This window comes from Pelodiscus sinensis, chromosome 16 (genome assembly GCF_049634645.1).
Source record: "Pelodiscus sinensis isolate JC-2024 chromosome 16, ASM4963464v1, whole genome shotgun sequence".
Classification (NCBI taxonomy): Eukaryota; Metazoa; Chordata; order Testudines; family Trionychidae; genus Pelodiscus; species Pelodiscus sinensis.
Window position 1 is genome coordinate 38,646,321 of NC_134726.1, and position 20,711 is coordinate 38,667,031.

General features: G+C 57.1%; 2 protein-coding genes across 12 annotated transcripts in view; one reads left to right on the forward strand and one right to left on the reverse strand.

The window, feature by feature from the left end:
- LOC102454494 (hexosaminidase D-like) overlaps positions 1 to 9,586 on the reverse strand; it is a 36,113-nt gene extending 26,527 nt beyond the window's left edge. For 5 of the 9 annotated variants that reach the window (XM_075899897.1, XM_075899892.1, XM_075899896.1 and 2 more), the window contains exon 1: positions 4,211 to 4,349. The gene's annotated coding sequence lies outside the window, so the exon portion shown is untranslated. Of the gene's footprint in view, positions 1 to 4,210; positions 4,350 to 8,761 lie in introns of those variants that run through there. The other 4 variants (XM_075899898.1, XM_075899895.1, XM_075899891.1 and 1 more) reach the window with 3 other exon arrangements.
- MLST8 (MTOR associated protein MLST8) overlaps positions 1 to 20,711 on the forward strand; it is a 170,639-nt gene that overhangs the window by 147,662 nt on the left and 2,266 nt on the right. The window contains exons 1-8 of one of the 3 annotated variants that reach the window (XM_075899901.1): positions 10,779 to 10,936; positions 11,592 to 11,729; positions 13,360 to 13,411; positions 13,816 to 13,978; positions 15,315 to 15,390; positions 18,286 to 18,438; positions 19,464 to 19,588; positions 20,114 to 20,277. In XM_075899901.1, coding sequence (XP_075756016.1) covers positions 10,829 to 10,936; positions 11,592 to 11,729; positions 13,360 to 13,411; positions 13,816 to 13,978; positions 15,315 to 15,390; positions 18,286 to 18,438; positions 19,464 to 19,588; positions 20,114 to 20,277 — 979 coding nt within the window. In that variant the 5' untranslated portion in view covers positions 10,779 to 10,828. Of the gene's footprint in view, positions 1 to 10,778; positions 10,937 to 11,588; positions 11,730 to 12,846; positions 12,945 to 13,359; positions 13,412 to 13,815; positions 13,979 to 15,314; positions 15,391 to 18,285; positions 18,439 to 19,463; positions 19,589 to 20,113; positions 20,278 to 20,711 lie in introns of those variants that run through there. The other 2 variants (XM_075899902.1, XM_075899903.1) reach the window with 2 other exon arrangements.

The window sequence follows — 20,711 nt, forward strand, 5'->3', positions numbered from 1 at the left end:
TGCATGCAACTAAATCTGCCCAGCAAAAGAGAAATCGGGTTTCACTGTCGTAGCAGACACTCAAAGAAACAAACGAGCAGCTACAAAAATCGATGTTTTCGTTTTTCACTTCCAACAGAGGTATTATTAGTCAGACAGAAAGAAATTCATTTTCAGCCACAAGTCCATTGACACTGTGCTTCTTCCACAAGGCATGAAAACACTATGGATGCATTATGTGTATTAACAAGGTGACAGAACTTCTTGTAGGGGAGTATGGGATTGCTACAAGAAAGACCAAATCTCAGAAGTTTCAGAGCAGGTCCGGGGCCTCTGAAGATAGAAGGCTAGACTAGATTACAAGTCTCCCTCCTCAAATTTGGGAGCTAAATTCTAAAGCACACAGCACTTCCAGCCGCTCCAGCTTCAGTGTTGTTCTTTGGAAACCCTACCACAAAGCTGTAGGACATAGGAGAAGGCAAGAAGCTTGAACGCAGCCAGTTGCATTCATAGAAATAGCAAGCTGAGCATCGATGTTTGTTTTCATACAAGGGTCTGCCCAGAGCTCAGCTCGCTAGGCCTAGACACTGTGGCTTTACACATGCTAGATACATGGTTTGCTCCCCAGCATGGGACAACTGTCTGAGATTGCAGTAAATCAGGGCTATTCGACACACGGCCCACGAGCTGAATGCGGCCCACAGCCCATTTTTTTGCAGACTGCGGGGCAGTTTGGGTTCACACGGGGCTCAACAAGCGACTCAGGGGTGGGATCCTTTGAACACGGCCTCTGCTGGGAACATGCTCCACAATGGCGAGGCGTCTCCCAGGCTGGGTGAGCTCTGAACCACGCAAGCGGATGGGCTGGCTGGAACAGATGGGTACAAGGTGTCCGCATTTCTAGCCCCCAGGGAGGAGGTGCCGGGAGCGCTGGGGCATTGTGGGTAGGGCCAGATTAAGGCATGGGATACTCATGCCCCTTATAGCTGCCATTAGGTGCCGCGCTCCCGGCTCCAGGGCTGCAGCAGCTCCCAGCGGCCACCCTGCAGCGGCCGCCCGGGGTGGGGGCTGCATTAACCCCTGCAGCGCCGGCCAGCAGCGCCCTTCCCCCACGGCCGCGGGGCCCTGCATGGCCAGGTTCGGACCGCCCCGGGCGACCCCAGGGCTGTGCGCCAGCGGCGGTAGCTGGGCTGGGCCGGGCCAGGCACACGCGCCCTGCTGCCGCCAGCTCCGCGCACCCTCCGTCACATGCCGGGCAGGGCGGGACTGTGCATGTGCCCTCCCCCAATCCGGGGCGCAATTAAATTGTCTGCTTGGGGCGCTGGAATGGCTCAGTCCGGTCCTGATTGTGGGAAGTGCTTTGTATTCATGCCCGTCAGTGTGAAAAAAGCTATTTGCATGTCTATTTGCATGTCTATGCAGCCTCACTTAAGTTGCGGCCAGTGAGTATCATTGTGGCCATCAGGGCTACCAAAGTTGAGTAGCCCTGCAGTAAAGGATGCGTTAAACACTCCCTCCCCACTACACCCCCACCCCCACCTGCTCAAATAGAAAATGTTTTCTAAGTTTCCTTTTTGGGAGCTGGGATTTACGGACGACTGCCTGCCTGTCTAGCTCAGCTGGGAGGAGAACCCCGAAACACATAGCCTAGGAGTGCAGCGGACAAAGGGCAGGCCTATCCGTGTCCTGGCCCTGCCACACAGCCTCCAGCGCCGCCAGAGAAGGGCGCCCTGCACAGAAGAAAGCAGGAGACACAGGGATCTGATAACGCAGCTGCTCCAGAGAGCCCTCTGGACTCCGAGTTGTTGCGAATTCTCCTGCTTAACACAGGAGCACAGAGGCCCCTCTGCAGTGTCACTTGAAATCCTTCGTCGCCTCTGATCAGCAGCTACATTTCTTCTGCCCCAAGCCTGCCCGTGGGGGGGGGGGGGGTCAGACAGGCCACACACTCGCTCTCGAGTCCAGTGCATTTCGCCTTAGCAGAGGCAGACAGGCCAGGCCCAGAGGGGACCCATCCCTGCAGGGACCTGCCTCCAGTAACCTGGCACTCGGCCGGAGGCAGCCTCGCAAGGCCAGGGTGCCGGGTTGTACAACGCCCAGGTGCAAGGTGCGCGAGGCACCATGGGACGGCGACAGGGTGATGAGACAGGCAGCGCCCGCCGGAAGTGCGGATTTTAACACTGCCTGGTTAACGGGATGGCAGAAGCCAGACAAATAAAATACCCTGGCACCATTCGCTAAGCCATGGCCACCATCCCCCCGGCTCCGCTGGTGCCAGGTGCCTAGGGCCTGATCCGCCGCCCTGGAAACACCACTCCCCGTGGGCAGAGGCTGAAAGACCGGCCCGAAAGCCGGCCCGGGCCCTGCCAGCCTAGGACAGCCCCTACAGACCCCGGCCTGCGCGGCACGGAGCCCTCCGGCACGCACAGGGCAAGGCGAGGAGATCAGAGCTGGGATGATCGACCCACTGTCTGATCCCTCCAGCACCTGCAACCCCTCTCTCCCCAGGAGACCTTTACGGGCCTACCGGCAATCCCGCCCCACGGGGGCCATGCTCCCTGCTCGCCCCAAGCCTCCCACACTGCGCCACTGCCCCTCCCCCACTATCTCCCACCTAGTCCCCTGGTGTCCCTCTGCCCCCCAGAACCTCCCTGCCCAGCATCCCAGTGTCCCCACTCGCCCCCCACAGCCCTCCTGCCCAGCACCCCTCTGCATCCCTCCGCCCCACGGCCCTCCTGCCCAGCACCCCTCTGCATCCCCTCCGCCCCACGGCCCTCCTGCCCAGCACCCCTCTGCATCCCCTCCGCCCCACGGCCCTCCTGCCCAGCACCCCTCTGCCCCACGGCCCTCCTGCCCAGCACCCCTCTGCACCCCTCCGCCCCACGGCCCTCCTGCCCAGCACCCCTCCGCCCCACAGCCCTCCTGCCCAGCACCCCTCTGCATCCCCTCCGCCCCACGGCCCTCCTGCCCAGCACCCTCTGCCCCACGGCCCTCCTGCCCAGCACCCCTCTGCCCCACGGCCCTCCTGCCCAGCACCCCTCTGCACCCCTCCGCCCCACGGCCCTCCTGCCCAGCACCCCTCCGCCCCACGGCCCTCCTGCCCAGCACCCCTCCGCCCCACGGCCCTCCTGCCCAGCACCCCTCTGCACCCCTCCGCCCCACGGCCCTCCTGCCCAGCACCCCTCTGCATCCCCTCCGCCCCACAGCCCTCCTGCCCAGCACCCCTCTGCACCCCTCCGCCCCACGGCCCTCCTGCCCAGCACCCCTCCGCCCCACGGCCCTCCTGCCCAGCACTCCTCCGCCCCACAGCCCTCCTGCCCAGCACCCCTCTGCACCCCTCCGCCCCACGGCCCTCCTGCCCAGCACCCCTCTGCATCCCCTCCGCCCCACGGCCCTCCTGCCCAGCACCCCTCCGCCCCACGGCCCTCCTGCCCAGCACCCCTCCGCCCCACAGCCCTCCTGCCCAGCACCCCTCTGCACCCCTCCGCCCCACGGCCCTCCTGCCCAGCACCCCTCTGCATCCCCTCCGCCCCACGGCCCTCCTGCCCAGCACCCCTCCGCCCCACGGCCCTCCTGCCCAGCACCCCTCTGCACCCCTCCGCCCCACAGCCCTCCTGCCCAGCACCCCTCTGCATCCCTCCGCCCCACAGCCCTCCTGCCCAGCACCCCTCTGCACCCCTCCGCCCCACGGTCCTCCTGCCCAGCACCCCTCTGCACCCCTCCGCCCCACAGCCCTCCTGCCCAGCACCCCTCTGCATCCCTCCGCCCCACAGCCCTCCTGCCCAGCACCCCTCTGCACCCCTCCGCCCCACAGCCCTCCTGCCCAGCACCCCTCCGCCCCACGGCCCTCCTGCCCAGCACCCCTCCGCCCCACGGCCCTCCTGCCCAGCACCCCTCTGCACCCCTCCGCCCCACGGCCCTCCTGCCCAGCACCCCTCTGCACCCCACAGCCCTCCTGCCCCGCACCCCTCTGCATCCCTCCGCCCCACGGCCCTCCTGCCCCGCACCTCTCCGCCCCCCAGAACCTCCCTGCCTAGAACCCCAATGTGCCTCTACCCCCTTTCGCCCCCCCTCCTGCCCAGCACCCCAGCCCAGCGCCCCCCTCCCCGCACAGGCCCCTAGGCCCTCCCCCTCAGGGCCAGGCCCCCCCCCGCACCTCTGCCTGGTACCCCAGTACTCCCAGTGCCCCCCCGCTGCGCCCCCGCCCGGCGCCCCCCGGCCCCGCCCCCACCTGCAGGTGCGGCCCGGCCGGCGCGCGGACTCGCAGCGGCTCCAGCGCCGGCTCCAGCATCATCAGCCCGCAGCGCGCCCGGCCCCGCCCTTAAAGGGCCCGGACCCAGCCCGGCCGCTGCGGCACCGCGCACCCGCCCGGCTGGGGCTTGCGGGCCGCGGGGGGTGTCAGTGCGTGCGGGGGTGGGGGTAGGGCAGCAGGGTGCGTGCGGGGGGGGGGGTCGGGCGGCAGGGTTATGGAGGCAGGGTGCACGCAGGGGGGTGGGGGTATGGAGGCAGGGTGCACGCAGGGGGTAGGGGTATGGAGGCAGGGTGCACGCAGGGGGTGGGGGTATGGAGGCAGGGTGCACGCAGGGGGTAGGGGTATGGAGGCAGGGTGCACGCAGGGGGTAGGGGTATGGAGGCAGGGTGCACGCAGGGGGTGGGGGTATGGAGGCAGGGTGCACGCTGGGTGGGGGTATGGAGGCAGGGTGCACGCAGGGCGTGGGGGTATGGAGGCAGGGTGCACGCAGGGGGTGGGGGTATGGAGGCAGGGTGCACGCAGGGGGTGGGGGTATGGAGGCAGGGTGCACGCAGGGGGTAGGGGTATGGAGGCAGGGTGCGTGCGGAGGTGGGGGTATGGAGGCAGGGTGCGTGCAGGGGGTGGGGGTATGGAGGCAGGGTGCACGCAGGGGGTAGGGGTATGGAGGCAGGGTGCGTGCGGAGGTGGGGGTATGGAGGCAGGGTGCGTGCAGGGGGTGGGGGTATGGAGGCAGGGTGCACGCAGGGGGTAGGGGTATGGAGGCAGGGTGCGTGCGGAGGTGGGGGTATGGAGGCAGGGTGCGTGCAGGGGGTGGGGGTATGGAGGCAGGGTGCACGCAGGGGGTAGGGGTATGGAGGCAGGGTGCGTGCGGGGGTGGGGGTATGGAGGCAGGGTGCACGCAGGGGGTGGGGGTATGGAGGCAGGGTGCACGCAGGGGGTAGGGGTATGGAGGCAGGGTGCACGCAGGGGGTGGGGGTATGGAGGCAGGGTGCACGCAGGGGGTAGGGGTATGGAGGCAGGGTGCACGCGGGGGGTGGGGGTATGGAGGCAGGGTGCACGCAGGGGGTAGGGGTATGGAGGCAGGGTGCACGCTGGGTGGGGGTATGGAGGCAGGGTGCACGCAAGGGGTGGGGGTATGGAGGCAGGGTGCACGCAGGGCGTGGGGGTATGGAGGCAGGGTGCACGCGGGGGGTGGGGGTATGGAGGCAGGGTGCACGCAGGGGGTGGGGGTATGGAGGCAGGGTGCACGCAGGGCGTGGGGGTATGGAGGCAGGGTGCACGCAGGGGGTGGGGGTATGGAGGCATCAGGGTGTTTTGGGGTACAAATGCCTCCCCAGCGCTGCTGCTCACTGGTGGAAGCCGGCGCTGTGAGGCTCTCTCTGACATGCCCTGCGCCCAGTTCACTTTGCTGGCATTGCGGATCTTTGGAGGGGTGGGCAGTCCTGTGTAGCCCGTCATGAGCTCCCCCTATGCTCCCACATGGCACACGTGAGACCCGCTCATATGCCACCGGACTGGCAGGAGTGGCTGACCTGGGCCTGGCAGGGCTTTTGGCAACCTGCCATGAGGAAGAACCCAGCCACCTCCCTCCCCACAACCCTGAACCACCTGCTGCCCGCCCCAGCCTGCCTTCTCCCTGCCAGAGACCCTCTCTGGCCCCTCTCCTCCACCCCTAGTGTGGGAAGTGCCGCAGACTCTGGCCTGGGAAGCTAGAAGTGAAGCGGACGCGCCACGTTCGGAACAAGGGCAGAGAAGGGCAGCTGGAGAGCTCTGCCCCCCGTGGTGTGAGAGGGGGGCCAAGGAACGAGGGCATCTGGGGGGCTATTTTGAGGAGGGTGCAAAAGTGCAGGACTCTAGAGTCACCCCTGTGCCAAGCAGCCCGAGAGGGCGTGCGGGTGCCTCAGGATGCCGGAGGAGCCCCGAGAGCTGGTGGGCAGGTGTCCACGCTTTGGGAGGAGATACAGACTCCCTGTAGCACTGACGCTGCGCAGGAGAGACAGCATAGCCTTGCTCTGGGCCCCCTGGCTTGGTTACAGCGGGTCTGGCCGGTAGGATGGGGCCCCAGCGTTTCCCAGCGGGAGACGTCAGTTCCAGCTCTAGTCCACCCCACAGGTGAAAAGGCCTTAGCTGAGGCCCAGCCTACTCCTACTCTTCGCAAAACCAGCGTGATGCCCACCTTGAACTGACCAGCACATCTCTTCCCAGGGCAGGGCAGTGGGTCAGGGAAGTCTGCGTAACGATTGCCCCGGGAACTTGCCCTCAGTACACAGGAGCATGCGCGGTTCCGCAAGCTGAGTGAATCGTTCTCAACAGGGGACACAGAGGCTGAGGATTTTATTCTCCCTTTCTCTGCCGGAAGCATCTGTGAGCGGTTCGCACCATCCTCTCCCCAGCTCAGTCTGAGGCTTTTGAAACGTGCTTTCCACACACATTGGCGCTAGAAAAACTCAACCGCGTGAGGACTGGCAACAAGCACATCCCAAAGGGCGTGAGCCTGGCCGAAGGAAATGACTACAGATATTAAAAGTGGGCAGTATTAGCCCACATCCATGAAACCCCCTTTGGCCTTTTTGTTACTAACACCGTGCAGTTTATCCAAACAGTTTCAATGTTCGGTTAATGCTGCCCTGACTCTGTGGTTCTGTGCAGATGCTTTAAGCCCCGTAGTGGCCCCCACGGCAAAGGGCCTCGTGCCCTGTGGGTCGTGATGCACAAGTCCCTGTCACCGTGCTTGGGATGTCACAAGTCTCAGGCACCCCATGCACAAGGCTCCTCAGACACAGCCCTGGATGGTCCCTAGTAACGCTCACAGGTCTCAATAGGGAGGCAAGAAACAACAGATACAAATACACTGGCCACCAGGACTTCCATACTCGCATGAGGGATCGTCTTACTGCAACCTCCCGGGGCACCCAGGGAGGGATCTAACGGTCACACAGCTGCCTCCGCTCAGTATCACTATCCTAGCGGCAAGCAAGCCCTGCCCCCCCACTGTCCAGAGCCCAGTCCTTCTGGCCATGGTCTCCTCGGAGCGCCTCAGCTAAGTCCTGCCGGCCCCATGACTTGTGTGCTGGCTGCTGCCCTGTATCCTGCTGCTACTGCTGATCACTACCAGCCACCGGCTCTGTCCCGGCCTGGCGCCCAGCTGTTGCCTGCTGCCCTTGCTCATTCACCACCAGCCTGGCCCAGTCCGACGTCTGGGACTCCCCTTTCCTGGTCTCTGGCCATTAAGGAGCTCTCAGTTTAGCTGAAGTGGGAGACGGTGAGCAGGACAGTTGCCTAGGGCACCAGCTTTCAAGGGATGCTGTCCCCTCCCTTCCTCCCTCCCATCCGTCCTGGGGTAGTGGCAGTGCACGAAGGCTCCCCCCATCCCCTAGCACAGAGAGGCAGATGGAGCAGCCAGACACTTTGAGCTGCTGGTCAGGAGCTGCCTAGATAAGTGCCTCCTGGCCAGAGCCTGCCTCTGGTACCCCATCCCATCCTAGATCCCAACCTCTGCCCCAAGTCACCACCCAAACGCTCTGTAACACTCCTCCCCCATCCCCAGGTCACGGCTCCCTTCCAGACCCTGCACACACTCCTCAATCCCTCCCCCAGGCCAGAATCTTCTCCTGCACCCCCTCTGGACCCTGCACCCCAAGCCCCTGTCCCAAATCACAACCCAAACTCCCAGACCCCACATCCTCTCCTGCACTCCGTCCTAGACCCCACACTCCCTCCAGAGAGAACTGCGGGCTTTACCAAAATTTTGTAGTGCCCCCCCCCCCATCAAAACTGATTGCCTGCCCCAGCTGACAGAGCCATGCCAAACCGGCTGTGCACCACTGCCCTCTGCTGGATAGAATCTGAACTGAGGCACTCTGCACATGGCTCAGGGGTGGCAAAGGTGGTACTTGCGAATTCCCACAAATGTGTCGTGAGTCTTCAGAGGTCTGGAGGTTTGTGAAAGCCCCAACTCCTGCAGGCAGGGGATCAGCCAAGAGACCACAACCTTGCATGCTGCCTGTTACTGTCTCATCATTCCTTGTTCTCCCCCTCTGGCTCCCGCTCTGGTGTCCTGCAGGGATAGGAAAAGGTATTTCCGCATCCAATGCGCGATGTGCAAAAATTGTCCATGGATTTCTGTGGATTTGCAGAGCTCTACTGACCCTGGCCGGGCTGAGGCTCCGAGGCACCCCCTCCCCCCGCCTGCAACCGGGGAGTGGTGTGAACATGACTGGGGGCTGCTCTCAATCCTCCTCCCCTGACACTGAGGGCAGGGGAGGGTCTGTCACCGCTGTCCAGGCTCCCCTGCTGGCCTGGGCAAGGCCAGTAGAAGTGGTGGGAGGGGTGGGGGTGGAGCAAGCACCCCGGCCCCTGTTCCAGCGCCATTGGTAACAGCTGCACAGTGACCTGTGGAGCAGCCCCTGGCCTGTGTCCTTGCTCCCCAGACCACTGCCACTCCCCCTCCTCCCCGCTTGTTTTCTCTCCTGGGCTCGCCCCACCTCCCTCACGTGGCATCGTGCGCTGCGGCCCCTCACAGCTGCCCACCTGGCTCTTTTATCTCAGTATCCCAGCTGCTGTCCGGAAAGATGGTCCACGGATATCCAGAACTGCAGCGGCAGGTACGAAGTGGGTCCTCACAGATTTGAAGGGCTCTACTTATAAGACACTTGGAAGCACTTGGGGGCGGGGCGGTCTTTTTGTTCCCTGTCAGTACAGCACCTAGCCCAGCGGAGTCCTGGCCCAGGGCTGGCTAAGGGGACACAAATAACACGTCAATAATGGCCCACGCTTCCATTTAGGAAAGGGACATTTCTAGACCTTTTGGCTACAGAGCCCTTATGGCCAGAGCATGTGACTGAAAAATCTCTGGCTGGGATGATTTAGCTGGGGTCGATCCTGCTTTGAGCAGGGGTTGGACTAGATGACCTCCTGAGGTCTCTCCCCACCCTAATCTTCTGCGGGTCCATGTATCTAGGCAAGGTGCCAGCCGCAGGGAGCTGGCAGACAGAGCCCTGTGGAGCATTGGGCATTATGAACAGGGGCCTGGCACTGCCAGGGCAGCCCTCCCAGAGTCTGGCTGCAGAGCTGTGCTGCATCGCTGCTGCAGGCGGCCAGGGCAGCCCTCCCGGAGTCTGGCTGCAGAGCTGTGCTGCATCGCTGCTGCAGGCGGCCAGGGCAGCCCTCCCGGAGTCTGGCTGCAGAGCTGTGCTGCATCGCTGCTGCAGGCGGCCAGGGCAGCCCTCCCGGAGTCTGGCTGCAGAGCTGTGCTGCATCGCTGCTGCAGGCGGCCAGGGCAGCCCTCCCAGAGTCTGGCTGCAGAGCTGTGCTGCATCGCTGCTGCAGGCGGCCAGGGCAGCCCTCCCGGAGTCTGGCTGCAGAGCTGTGCTGCATTGCTGCTGCAGGCGGCCAGGGCAGCCCTCCCAGAGTCTGGCTGCAGCGCTGTGCTGCATTGCTGCTGCAGGCGACCAGGGCAGCCCTCCCGGAGTCTGGCTGCAGAGCTGTGCTGCATTGCTGCTGCAGGCGGCCAGGGCAGCCCTCCCGGAGTCTGGCTGCAGAGCTGTGCTGCATTGCTGCTGCAGGCGGCCAGGGCAGCCCTCCCGGAGTCTGGCTGCAGAGCTGTGCTGCATCGCTGCTGCAGGCGGCCAGGGCAGCCCTCCCGGAGTCTGGCTGCAGAGCTGTGCTGCATTGCTGCTGCAGGCGGCCAGGGCAGCCCTCCCAGAGTCTGGCTGCAGAGCTGTGCTGCATTGCTGCTGCAGGCGGCCAGGGCAGCCCTCCCAGAGTCTGGCTGCAGAGCTGTGCTGCATTGCTGCTGCAGGCGGCCAGGGCAGCCCTCCCGGAGTCTGGCTGCAGAGCTGTGCTGCATTGCTGCTGCAGGCGGCCAGGGCAGCCCTCCCGGAGTCTGGCTGCAGAGCTGTGCTGCATCGCTGCTGCAGGCGGCCAGGGCAGCCCTCCCAGAGTCTGGCTGCAGAGCTGTGCTGCATCGCTGCTGCAGGCGGCCAGGGCAGCCCTCCCAGAGTCTGGCTGCAGAGCTGTGCTGCATTGCTGCTGCAGGCGGCCAGGGCAGCCCTCCCAGAGTCTGGCTGCAGAGCTGTGCTGCATTGCTGCTGCAGGCGGCCAGGGCAGCCCTCCCGGAGTCTGGCTGCAGAGCTGTGCTGCATTGCTGCTGCAGGCGGCCAGGGCAGCCCTCCCGGAGTCTGGCTGCAGAGCTGTGCTGCATTGCTGCTGCAGGCGGCCAGGGCCAGGCCCAGGGCCCTGGGCGCTTTGCTGCACGGCAGGGCGCACACGCACTATTATGCCCCGCACAGGCCCTGCCCGGGGCCGCCTGCCCCACGCAGCGAGCAGCCCGCAAGGGCAGCGCACGGAGCCGGAGTCTCTCTCTAGCGCCCCCTCTTGGGAGCACGTGGACCCAGCACAAGCCCTGCGCGCCCCCCTCCTCCCCGCTTGTTTTCTCTCCTGGGCTCGCCCCACCTCCCTCACGTGGCATCGTCCTCGAGAAGTTTTGACAGGCCATTGCATTCTGCGCATGCGCCCCCTCGAGTCCCAGAGGACGCCGAGAATGCCTGTGCGCAGGCGCATCGCCCCTCTCGTCTGACACGCGCCGCCGCCTAGCGCATGCGCGTCCCCTCCTGCCGAGGGGGGGGAAATGTGGCTCGCTTTGCGCGTGCGCCGTGGTGCAGCTTTCTCTCTTCCTCAGCCCGGGCCGCCTGCCGGACCCTGCAGGTAGCGGGGTGCTCGCCCGGGGCCCTTCCCAGCATGCCCCGCGCCGGGGGCGCCTCGACGCGCCGCTGATGGGCCTGTCGCGGCGGCAGGGCCGGGTCCCCGGGAGTGCGCCCCCGTGTGGCCGGGGGGGGGACCGGATCGGGCCCCGGAGCGGGGGGGGGACCGGACCTGGACCCGGAGCGGGGGGGGGGACACCGGACCTGGACCCGGAGCGGGGGGGTAACCGGACCTGGACCCGGAGCGGGGGGGGGACCGGATCGGGCCCCGGAGCGGGGGGGGGGACCGGACCTGGAGCGGGGGGGGGGGGGAAACGCAACCGGACTGGACCCGGAGCGGGGGGGGGGGAACCGGACCTGGACCCGGAGCGGGGGGGGGGGGAACCGGACCTGGACCCAGAGCGGGGGGGGGGAAACGGACCTTGACCTGGAGCGGGGGGGGGAAACGGAACCGGACCTGGACCCGGAGCGGGGGGGGGGGGACCGGACCTGGACCCGGAGCGGGGGGGGGGAAACAGAACCGGACTGGACCCGGAGCGGGGGGGGGGAACCAGATTTGGGGGAACTGGACCGGACCGGGGGGCGGGGTCCGGATTTCCGATTGGGCGGGGGTGGGATGCCCCCTGCTCTCACCCCCACCCTCCTGCTTCCCCGCACAGGTGTGGGCCATGAACACGGCGCAGGGCACGGTGGGCAGCGACCCGGTGATCCTGGCGACCGCGGGCTACGACCACACGGTGCGATTCTGGCAGGCGCACAGCGGCATTTGCACCCGGACCGTCCAGCACCAGGACTCTGTATCCTCCCCCAGCCAGGGCACCCCTGCTGGCTCGCTGCTTCCTGCCTGGCACCCCGCTGCGCCGCACCTTTCAGAGCGGGATGCTTCAACTGTGCGCCCTGTGGAGTGGGCACAAGGGCTGTTGGAAGCTTTTCTCGCACTGCCTTGGCTAGGCTTCCCACCACCCTTTCTAAGCAAACCTCCGTATTTAGCATCCCGTCTCTTTAGAGAGCCGCTGTGCACCTCTGTATTTAGCATCCCGTCTCTTTAGAGAGCCGCTGTGCACCTCTGTATTACGGGCTGACTCTGAAATGGTCCCTATTTCAGACACTTGACCTGAACTTCCACCAGACTTCAGTGAGTTGCTAGATGCTTTTTAAGGCTGGGAAACCATCAATGGCCTTTCCATTCAGTAAATGGCTTTGCTATCTGTGTATCTTTCTGGGCACTCAGTACACACTCCTGGCGTGCTGTCTGAAGTGCTAGGATGTGGCCATACCAGAGGCAGACTTTGCGTGTCTTGTGTGAGGCACTTTCTAAAACAGCAGTCAGTTTGGGCAGGGGAGTGTGATACTCCGCACTCCCCATACATGGAGAGCCAAAATAGGATGAGACAGTAACCTCTGTAACACTGTTATTCTTTAGTTTGGTGGGCAGGGGATTCAAGAGGAACACAGAATTTTTCCTTATCTATGTATATGCTTGCTTTATAAAACAGAGAAGAAAAAAATGTGTATAACCTACAGATACTGAGCAAGTTTCTCCACCCTCATGATCAGACAAAGTCAGTAAACTAAAACATAACTGTTCCTACAATAGTACAAATGCCTGGTGGCATCATACATTGTTACTCCATGGATGAGGAAGAAAGCAAACCAAACCCAACTGTGCTGCTTTTTGCTTCAGTAAAAACAGAGAAGGGCAAATAAATACTAGTTGTTGACTAAGGGCAAAAATGAGGCATGAATGTATAGCATGGTGGGAAAAGGGCTTAGTAATCAATGAAGAGTAGCCTCCCTGATCCCACCGCATACACAAATACATTTAATAAGCAGGAGAAAGAAAGAGGCCCATGGATGAGCTGCATGTTTGGCCTTCTCTACAAACCTTTGTAACTCCTCAACACTTTCTGACAGATTTGGGGGCAAAATGAAGAGCTAGTTTACTGCTTCTGACTATACTTGATCTCATTTTAATGCTATCCACATTAAATGGAAATCCAGAATTTAAACAGGTAACTGGTAAAAGTAGAGCATAGTGGTCAGAGTATGGTGTTGTTTTTAAACAGCGAAGCATGTTGAGCTGAAATCAAGTTGCACTAACATCTTGGGGGTGGAGGGAAGAGATCTATGCTACATCCAAGTCAGGTGCTGACTCTCTTTTGTGACCAACTCTTTAAAGAAACATGTTTGAAACCAAGTCAGTGTCAGACTAAATGTCTGAAGAGAATTCTGTTTTGAAAATTTCTGACACATGGTAGTGTGTTCAAATAGCCCTTTTCCAAAATGGGTAGTCCCTAAAGAAAGGTCTGCTGGTTATAAAGTCCGTGCTAACCTCATTTTTCTAAGGGCAGTGTGACTTTAACATAACACCTTTGTTCTGCGTAAGAGCTAATTCCTCTCTGTGTTAACCTTAACCAGTGTTACTAGCAAGTAAATGCTCTGGAGATCACCCCAGACCGCAGCATGATTGCTGCTGCAGGTGAGTCTTGCTAAGGGGCTTTCCCCTCCTGCTCCCCTTTCTCATGCCTGCTGAGTGGAAATCGTAGTACAGCGTCTGGTGTTGGTGCTCTCCACTATCCCTGTTGTCATTTAGCTCTAGTGCACATCGTTCAATTTTCATTATTGGTTGCTACCAGTAATAGACTCAGAAATGCCAACTGTCATCTAACTCTCTCTCACGAGCCTGTCTCACTATAACCCCCGTGAGAAGTGTACGTGCACTTTTGGACTCGTAGACTCTGCTGAGCTGAGTGAAATGGTGAACTTTGCCTTTAACATGGTTTAAAGCACAGGGGTTGTAGAATACGGCTTCAGCAGGGTTTTCTGATAATCACTCTGTATGTTTGGCTTCTGACCATTAGCGTTCACGTTTCTGTCGCCCAGGTTACCAGCACATTCGCATGTATGATCTGAATTCTAATAACCCCAACCCTGTCATTAATTACGATGGTGTAAGTAAGAATATCACTTCGGTTGGATTCCACGAAGATGGACGTTGGATGTACACGGGAGGAGAAGACTGTATGGCTAGGATATGGGACCTGAGGTAACTGCTCTGTGCTGGGCCACTTGGGACAAAACTCCTAGGAGAGCTGCTGGTTCCTTAAGCCTCCTTGGGCTTTGAGCTGGTGAAATCTCCTAGGCAAAGCAAAGCTAACACTGCTCAGCACTCGGATGGGAGCTCTCCAGGGAAATGCCAGGTGCTACATGTTCTGGGGGTTCAGGAGGGAAGCAGTCTTTCCCCAGAATGGATATTGAAGCAGCAGTGATGCTTGCAGGGGATGCTGGAGGTACCTTATTTGGAAGAGAGGTAAAACCAAGATCCTGGCCAGCTTCCAGAGCCCCGTAACGAGTAGAGTGTAAACCCTAGGGTTCTGGGCGAATTCCAGTTCCGGTAACTGTATCTGTCCTTCGGGCTCTGACTGCGAGTTACCCTCTGCCCTTGGCATGAGGGTGTCTTAGCTGTGCCTGGCGGGGCATCGGCTCCCTCACACCACCAGCATTTCAGTGATCTGAGCACTGTCCTCTGGGCCATATCGTGCGGGTTAACTGTAGGCACACACCAGTCCCTGAGTTCCTTTGAATCATTTTACTGGGCTTTCTAGCCCCTGACATGGGCTACCCAAGAAATCCCAGATCCTCTGTCCCCAAAGGAGCAGTGTGCCCTAGTTTACCAGTTCTACCTTAAACTACTGCTCCTGGAAACCACACAGCACTTACAGTAAAACAAAAGTAGGGTTAGGTAAGGAACAATAAAGATTTAACTGGAAACGAGAGTGTATCGGAAACACAAGGTTACAATACAGAAGCATAAAGCCTGAGCCTGGGTCTGTACTTACAAATAGTTCCTTTCCTATCTAATAAAGTAGGCTTTGCCCCCTAGGTTTAGTCTGGCAGAAGTAGCTGGCTTCATAAGAACTAGGATTGAGTTTTTCATGAGTACATCTCTGCTTCCCAAGATGTCTCCAAAATGTAAGGATACAGAGGACCTCCTCCTCCTCTGGGTTATATTGAAAGTCTTTTAAGCTAGCTCCCTGCGTGTACCGGGAGGGATAACTGATGAGCCCAGGCTCATCGGTTAACTGTGTACACTTTCACATCCCATGTCACAATAATTACATTCTGTCTCCCTAACATCCCTTCTGAAGTTTCCATTGGTAATGGGATTCTCCACTGCCTCTTCAAAGTTGTTGGGTAGGAGTGGCATGTGCAGTCAAGCAGCAGCTGTGGGCAAACACAGTTGCAGTGTTTGGTTCTTAGGTTTGTCTACACCTGAAGTAAGGTGACTTGTTTAAGGCCACAAAGCAAATCAAAGAAATGGAAGATCTTAGTGTAAACTCATCTCATCTGACTTTTCTTTTTTGTGTTTGTTTTGTCGCCAGGTCACGTAACCTTCAGTGCCAACGCATTTTCCAAGTCAATGCTCCTATTAATTGTGTCTGCTTGCATCCTAACCAGGTAAACACAGTCTCTTTTGCACTGACCAGATTTATTCTTGATCAAGGAATGTTTCACAAATATTCTTTTCCTTGTTTAAATTCTGATGTGCTATATCATTTTATGCTGGTAGTATTATAGTAAATGCTTTTGTATATGACAATATTTTCTCTGTTTATAAAGTCAGGGTTTTCCTCATTGTGAGAGTCAGGTAATTAGTCTCAACAAGGTCTTCTACTCCATGACTTTTAACACCCAGTCATTTACTATGCTTGCAAAAGTCGTCTTGTTTTGATAATAAAAGTGTTTTCTTTTTGTTTTGATTAACTGGTATTGGTTGGTTTTTGTGTCCTTAAACCTACATGCCTACATTACCTAGGAGAAGCAGAGCCCCACTGTTCTCTGTGGATTACCTCTGTTTGTTTTCCCAACTCCAAGCAAAACGGAGGTTGGGGTAGGGGGAGAGTTTTGCCTCAGGGAGGAGGATTCAAGTGACCTCTTCCCTGGATAAGGGCTTATTTTATATTTTTTTATTTACACTCGATGGTGGCAGCAAACCGATTGTCTGGTCTCAGTTTCCCTGAGACCCAAAAGAAAGACAAGTTTGTCTCTGGGAGTTAGAGACCGGTTCGTACAGAGTTTATTCTGCTAGCCAGCCTCCATATCTACACTTGAAGTGCCAGGTTGGGGAACTGAGCCGTGACTTGGTGAGCAGCAGCGTGAGATCGTTTTGAGAACCCAGAATTTTAAAAGGACACAGGTTTTCCTTTTGACTGGTTACAAGCATAGTAAATGACTGGGTGTTAAAAGCCATGAAGTAGACTCTGGAAGAATCCCTGGGCTGTAATCCTTAGTTACAAAAGAGAAAAACAATTAACCAGCTCAGAAATGATTTCCAAACCCCCAAACAAGGAAAACAATAAAACCTGACAGACTTATCTACATTTTTCCCTACTTACACATTTCAAGGAGTCCGTTCCTGGGAGAGCCCGTCTCTCCTGCTCCTTGGGGAAACTGTTCTGATTTAAAAAAAAAAAAAAGAGAGAGAGAAAAAAACCCTCTTTTGATTTGAAATTCCTATCTGCATTTTTTTGGCTGAATGTCTAAAGCCCTCTCCCTCAGGTGCATCACCAGACTTGCTTAACCCTTTCCTCTCCAGGTAAGTAAAAACTCTTCTTAGCAGTTCCTATTCATGATCAGTATACTCTAGAAAATTAGATTAGTTTAACTGTGGTGGTAACAGGTGTGAAAAATCCACACCCCTGAGTGGTATTCAGTCCTTGTGTAGATAGTGCTAGGTTGACAGAAGAATGTTTCCATCAGTCTAGCTATGGCTTCTCTGTAAGGAGGAGTACCTACATGGATGAGAGAACCCCTCCGGCTGGTATAGGTAAGGTCTGCCTTGAAATACTACAATGGCACAGCTGAGCTATTGTAGCATGTTTCGTGTAGGCAGACTCTGAGGCAGAGAAGTAAGGTGATTTGTTGAAGGCCACAAAGCTAATCCAAGGCAGAGACAGGATTAGAACCTACTAGTCTTGATTTCCAATCACTGCTGTTACATAAGTTGTTCAGAGTCAAAGATGAAGCAGATAATGACCCGTACCTCCATGAAGAGTGAATTTTTGTGAGTATGGTAGATGAGTTACTTTTATGATTGTATTCAGTGCTTCCCTGAGCACCAGATGGCATTACAGAATGAGCACCATCCTGAATGATTGTTATATAAGCAACTAGAAGATTTACCTGACATTGCTCGGCTCCTTAACTCGATGAAAATGTCCAGGCTTCATTTAAATGGTTGCTCTGGGATGGGGCTGGAGATACCGTGCAGATACAGTCTGCAGGCTACCGTGGGCAGAGAGGTCTAACCCAGCTTTCTCACCACCACAGCATGGAGCCTGGTGAGAAGCGCCTCTCCAGGGCTGCTGCAGGTCTCGTGGGCACCACTGGGGGAGAGGTGCATGTACCCAGCTGGGGCAGGTCCAGGTTCATCTGCCCCCTGTGCTTCCCAGCCAGCATGAGGAATGAAGCAAGTGCACTTTCTCCTTGCTTCCTGGTGGAGAGGAACAGTCAGCAATGTTCCCATACAAATTGGGGGTGAAGCGGGAGCTTCAGTTCCCCCTATATGGCACCTGAGGGGTGGGAGGCTTGGGGCTGGGGCAATCCTGGCTGGGGGGGAATGTGCCCCCAGCCAGCCCCTTTCACCTGCCTGGTGATTCTGTCTCTTTTCTGTATGGCTTTCTGAGAAGCAATCCCATTTTCCTGGCACAACCCAACCCTGACCTTGCTTTCAGTTACTCCTGCCCCTCACAAGCAGATACATCAACTTCAGCTACGTAATTTACACAGCTGGAGTTGCATTATCTTACTTCGACCCTCCGATGTAGTTTAGGCCAGGCCATTGTAACTTGTGACCCAGAGAAAATCATGTCAGCCTACAGTTTGAAAAATATTCACTAAGTTTGAATGCTTCCATTTTCAGTGCCCACTTCTACCTCTAGAGCCTGATATTTTTGAAGGTGCTGAAGCAGACTTCAGCTATAGTTGTAGGTGCTTGGTGCTTCTCCAAATCAGGCTCCGGATGTCTGTAGGTGGGTACAGGAAATTAATAGACATTTATTAAAATGTAGGCCTTAACCTTTCTGCCTCAGTTTCTCATCTGTAAAATGAGGATACTTCTCTAGCTCGCAGCCTGCAGTGAGGATTAACTAGTTAACACTTGTACAGCAAGACAGAGATCTAAAGGATTGCCATATTAATGAATAGGTGGATAGAACAGAAAAATCTAGACTTCTTAAATGAGGGTGACAGCAGCATTTGGTGCACTTTTTCTCAGGTGTGATACACCCAGACATTTGCCCCAGTTGATGTTTCTTAGCATTATGGAGAATGTGTTTGCTTCTGGCATTGCAGGCTGAACTCATTGTGGGTGATCAGAGTGGTGCTATTCACATCTGGGACCTGAAAACGGATCACAATGAACAACTGATTCCGGAGCCTGAAGTTTCTGTCAATTCAGTTCACATTGACCCAGATGCCAGTTACATGGCAGCTGTCAATAGTTCGGTAAGTACAGCTGGAGAAAGGGAATGTGAATTGTAGTAAGAGGAGGGCCTGAAATAAAAGCCCATGTAGCACAGGCCTGGTATGAGGCCTGAGGCCTGGCTAACAGTGGCCAGCACTTGGCAAACATAAAGCAAAACTAAGTGGTAAGCAAGAGGCAGGCCCCTGCTTACAGAGCTTGGCACGAACAGGGCTGAGAGTGCAAAATGCTAATTGGTAAGAGGCCCAGGTGCAGAACAGCAATTGGCATTGGTCATAAGTTGAAAGCACATTCCAAAAGGATGGTACCACCAGCTCATTAAAAAAGACCTTGGTACCCACTCCCCGCAAACACCGACCTAGGTTCAGGAAAGGGTCTAAAATGACAGCATGATGGCTAGAGATGATCTAACCAAGCCACGAGGTACCGGGTAATGGGTGGTATCTAAGTAGCATCAGAGGGTGGTAACCTGACATGTCAGCAGTGATGTGTAACTTGTTGGTACCGGTATATAAAGTGGCGTCTTGGGGGAACAGTCTTTCTCTGGCCTGGGGCAGTGGGACCTCCCACTGATTGAGTCATTCCATTGTTATGGGGTACATCTGTCTAGTGGTTCGGTAGAGTCTACCGACAGCTCTGACTGTAGATCACTTAACAATAAACCTGGCTGGCACCACCGATCCTTATCTGATTTGTGGTCTTTGGGGGCTTCTCTCTGGGTCTGCTGTGTCAATTGTGCAAGTCAACACGGCACACTTCATTGAGCACACGTGCAAGCAGCCTTCTGGCTATCCTCATGGACGGAGCGGAAGATGCGTCAGGACACCACGGCAGTAAATCCTGACCCTACAACATGAATTGTCACTGCTGCAGCAATGCATTAGAAGCTGCCCTGCCTTTGCACATGGACACTTTGCTTCTGTGCATGCCTCTGAGGTGCAAAGCTCACGGGGCAGGAGGGAGTGTGTACTTGGCTATAAAGATCAAAGGGGAGGTGCTCAAATCTCTCCTCATCCCTTGCAGCAATAATGTCTTTTTCTCTTCGTAGGGCAACTGTTATGTTTGGAATTTAACAGGTGGCATTGGAGAGGAGGTAACTCAGCTAATCCCCAAGACCAAAATTCCAGCACACAACCGCTATGCACTTCAATGCAAGTTCAGCCCCGATTCCACGTGAGTGACTTGCCAGCTTAGTTGTTTACTAGTGGCTAAAACAAAAGTATCCTTTCAAGTCAGGCACCTGGGGACTGTCTGTCCCCCCAGCCATTGACATAATGCTGGCTCCGTAGCAGCATTGCAGCTGCCTGAGACAGAAAGTGGATCAGAATAGGAGGCAGTTCTGTTATTAGCTGGGCCATGCTCACTTATTTCCCTGGTTTTGCTTGCCGATGTCAGGAGCACTCTGGGAAGTGTGGTGAAGAACCCGTGCTGCATTTACACCAAAGGTCTGATCTGCTGGCCTCGTAAAGTGAAAGTCTCTTTATCTGCCCCATTTACCTTTCATTAACTAGGGCAGATTGCAAGTGGTCTCTAACGCTGGGTTGGGGAAACAGTCTGACGACTCCAGTATATGGTGTATTCAGCATACAGCTTGTTCATCAATTTACTGCCAGTCCAGAACCAGCTCAGTGAGTCACTTAGAAGCATGGCACCAAATCGTAACTATATTCGTGTGTGTCTTCCCTCTTTCTTTCCTAGGCTCTTAGCTACCTGTTCTGCAGACCAGACATGTAAGATCTGGAGGACTTCAAACTTCTCTCTAATGACCGAGCTGAGCATTAAGAGCAACAATCCAGGAGAAACCTCCCGTGGCTGGATGTGGGACTGTGCATTTTCTGGAGACTCGCAGTATATCGTCACTGGTAAGATGAGTCCCTGGGCTGCTAGCCCAAAAACTCCCTGGCTACGTCTAGATTGGCATGATTTTCCGCAAATGCTTTTAACGGAAAAGTTTTCCGTTAAAAGCATTTGCGGAAAAGAGCGTCTAGATTGGCACGGATGCTTTTCTGCAAAAGCACTTTTTGCGGAAAAGTGTCCGTGCCAATCTAGACGCGCTTTTGCGCAAAACAAATCTGAGTTGTCTACACTGGCCCTTTTGCGCAAAAGGGACTTTTGCCCGAACGGGAGCAGCATAGTATTTCCGCAAGCAGCACTGATTTCAGACAGTAGGAAGTCAAGTGTTCTTGCGGAAATTCAAGCGGCCAGTGTAGACAGCTGGCAAGTTTTTCTGCAAAAACAAATGCTTTTGCGGAAAAACTTGCCAGTCTAGACACAGCCCCTTGCAGGGAGGCCTGTG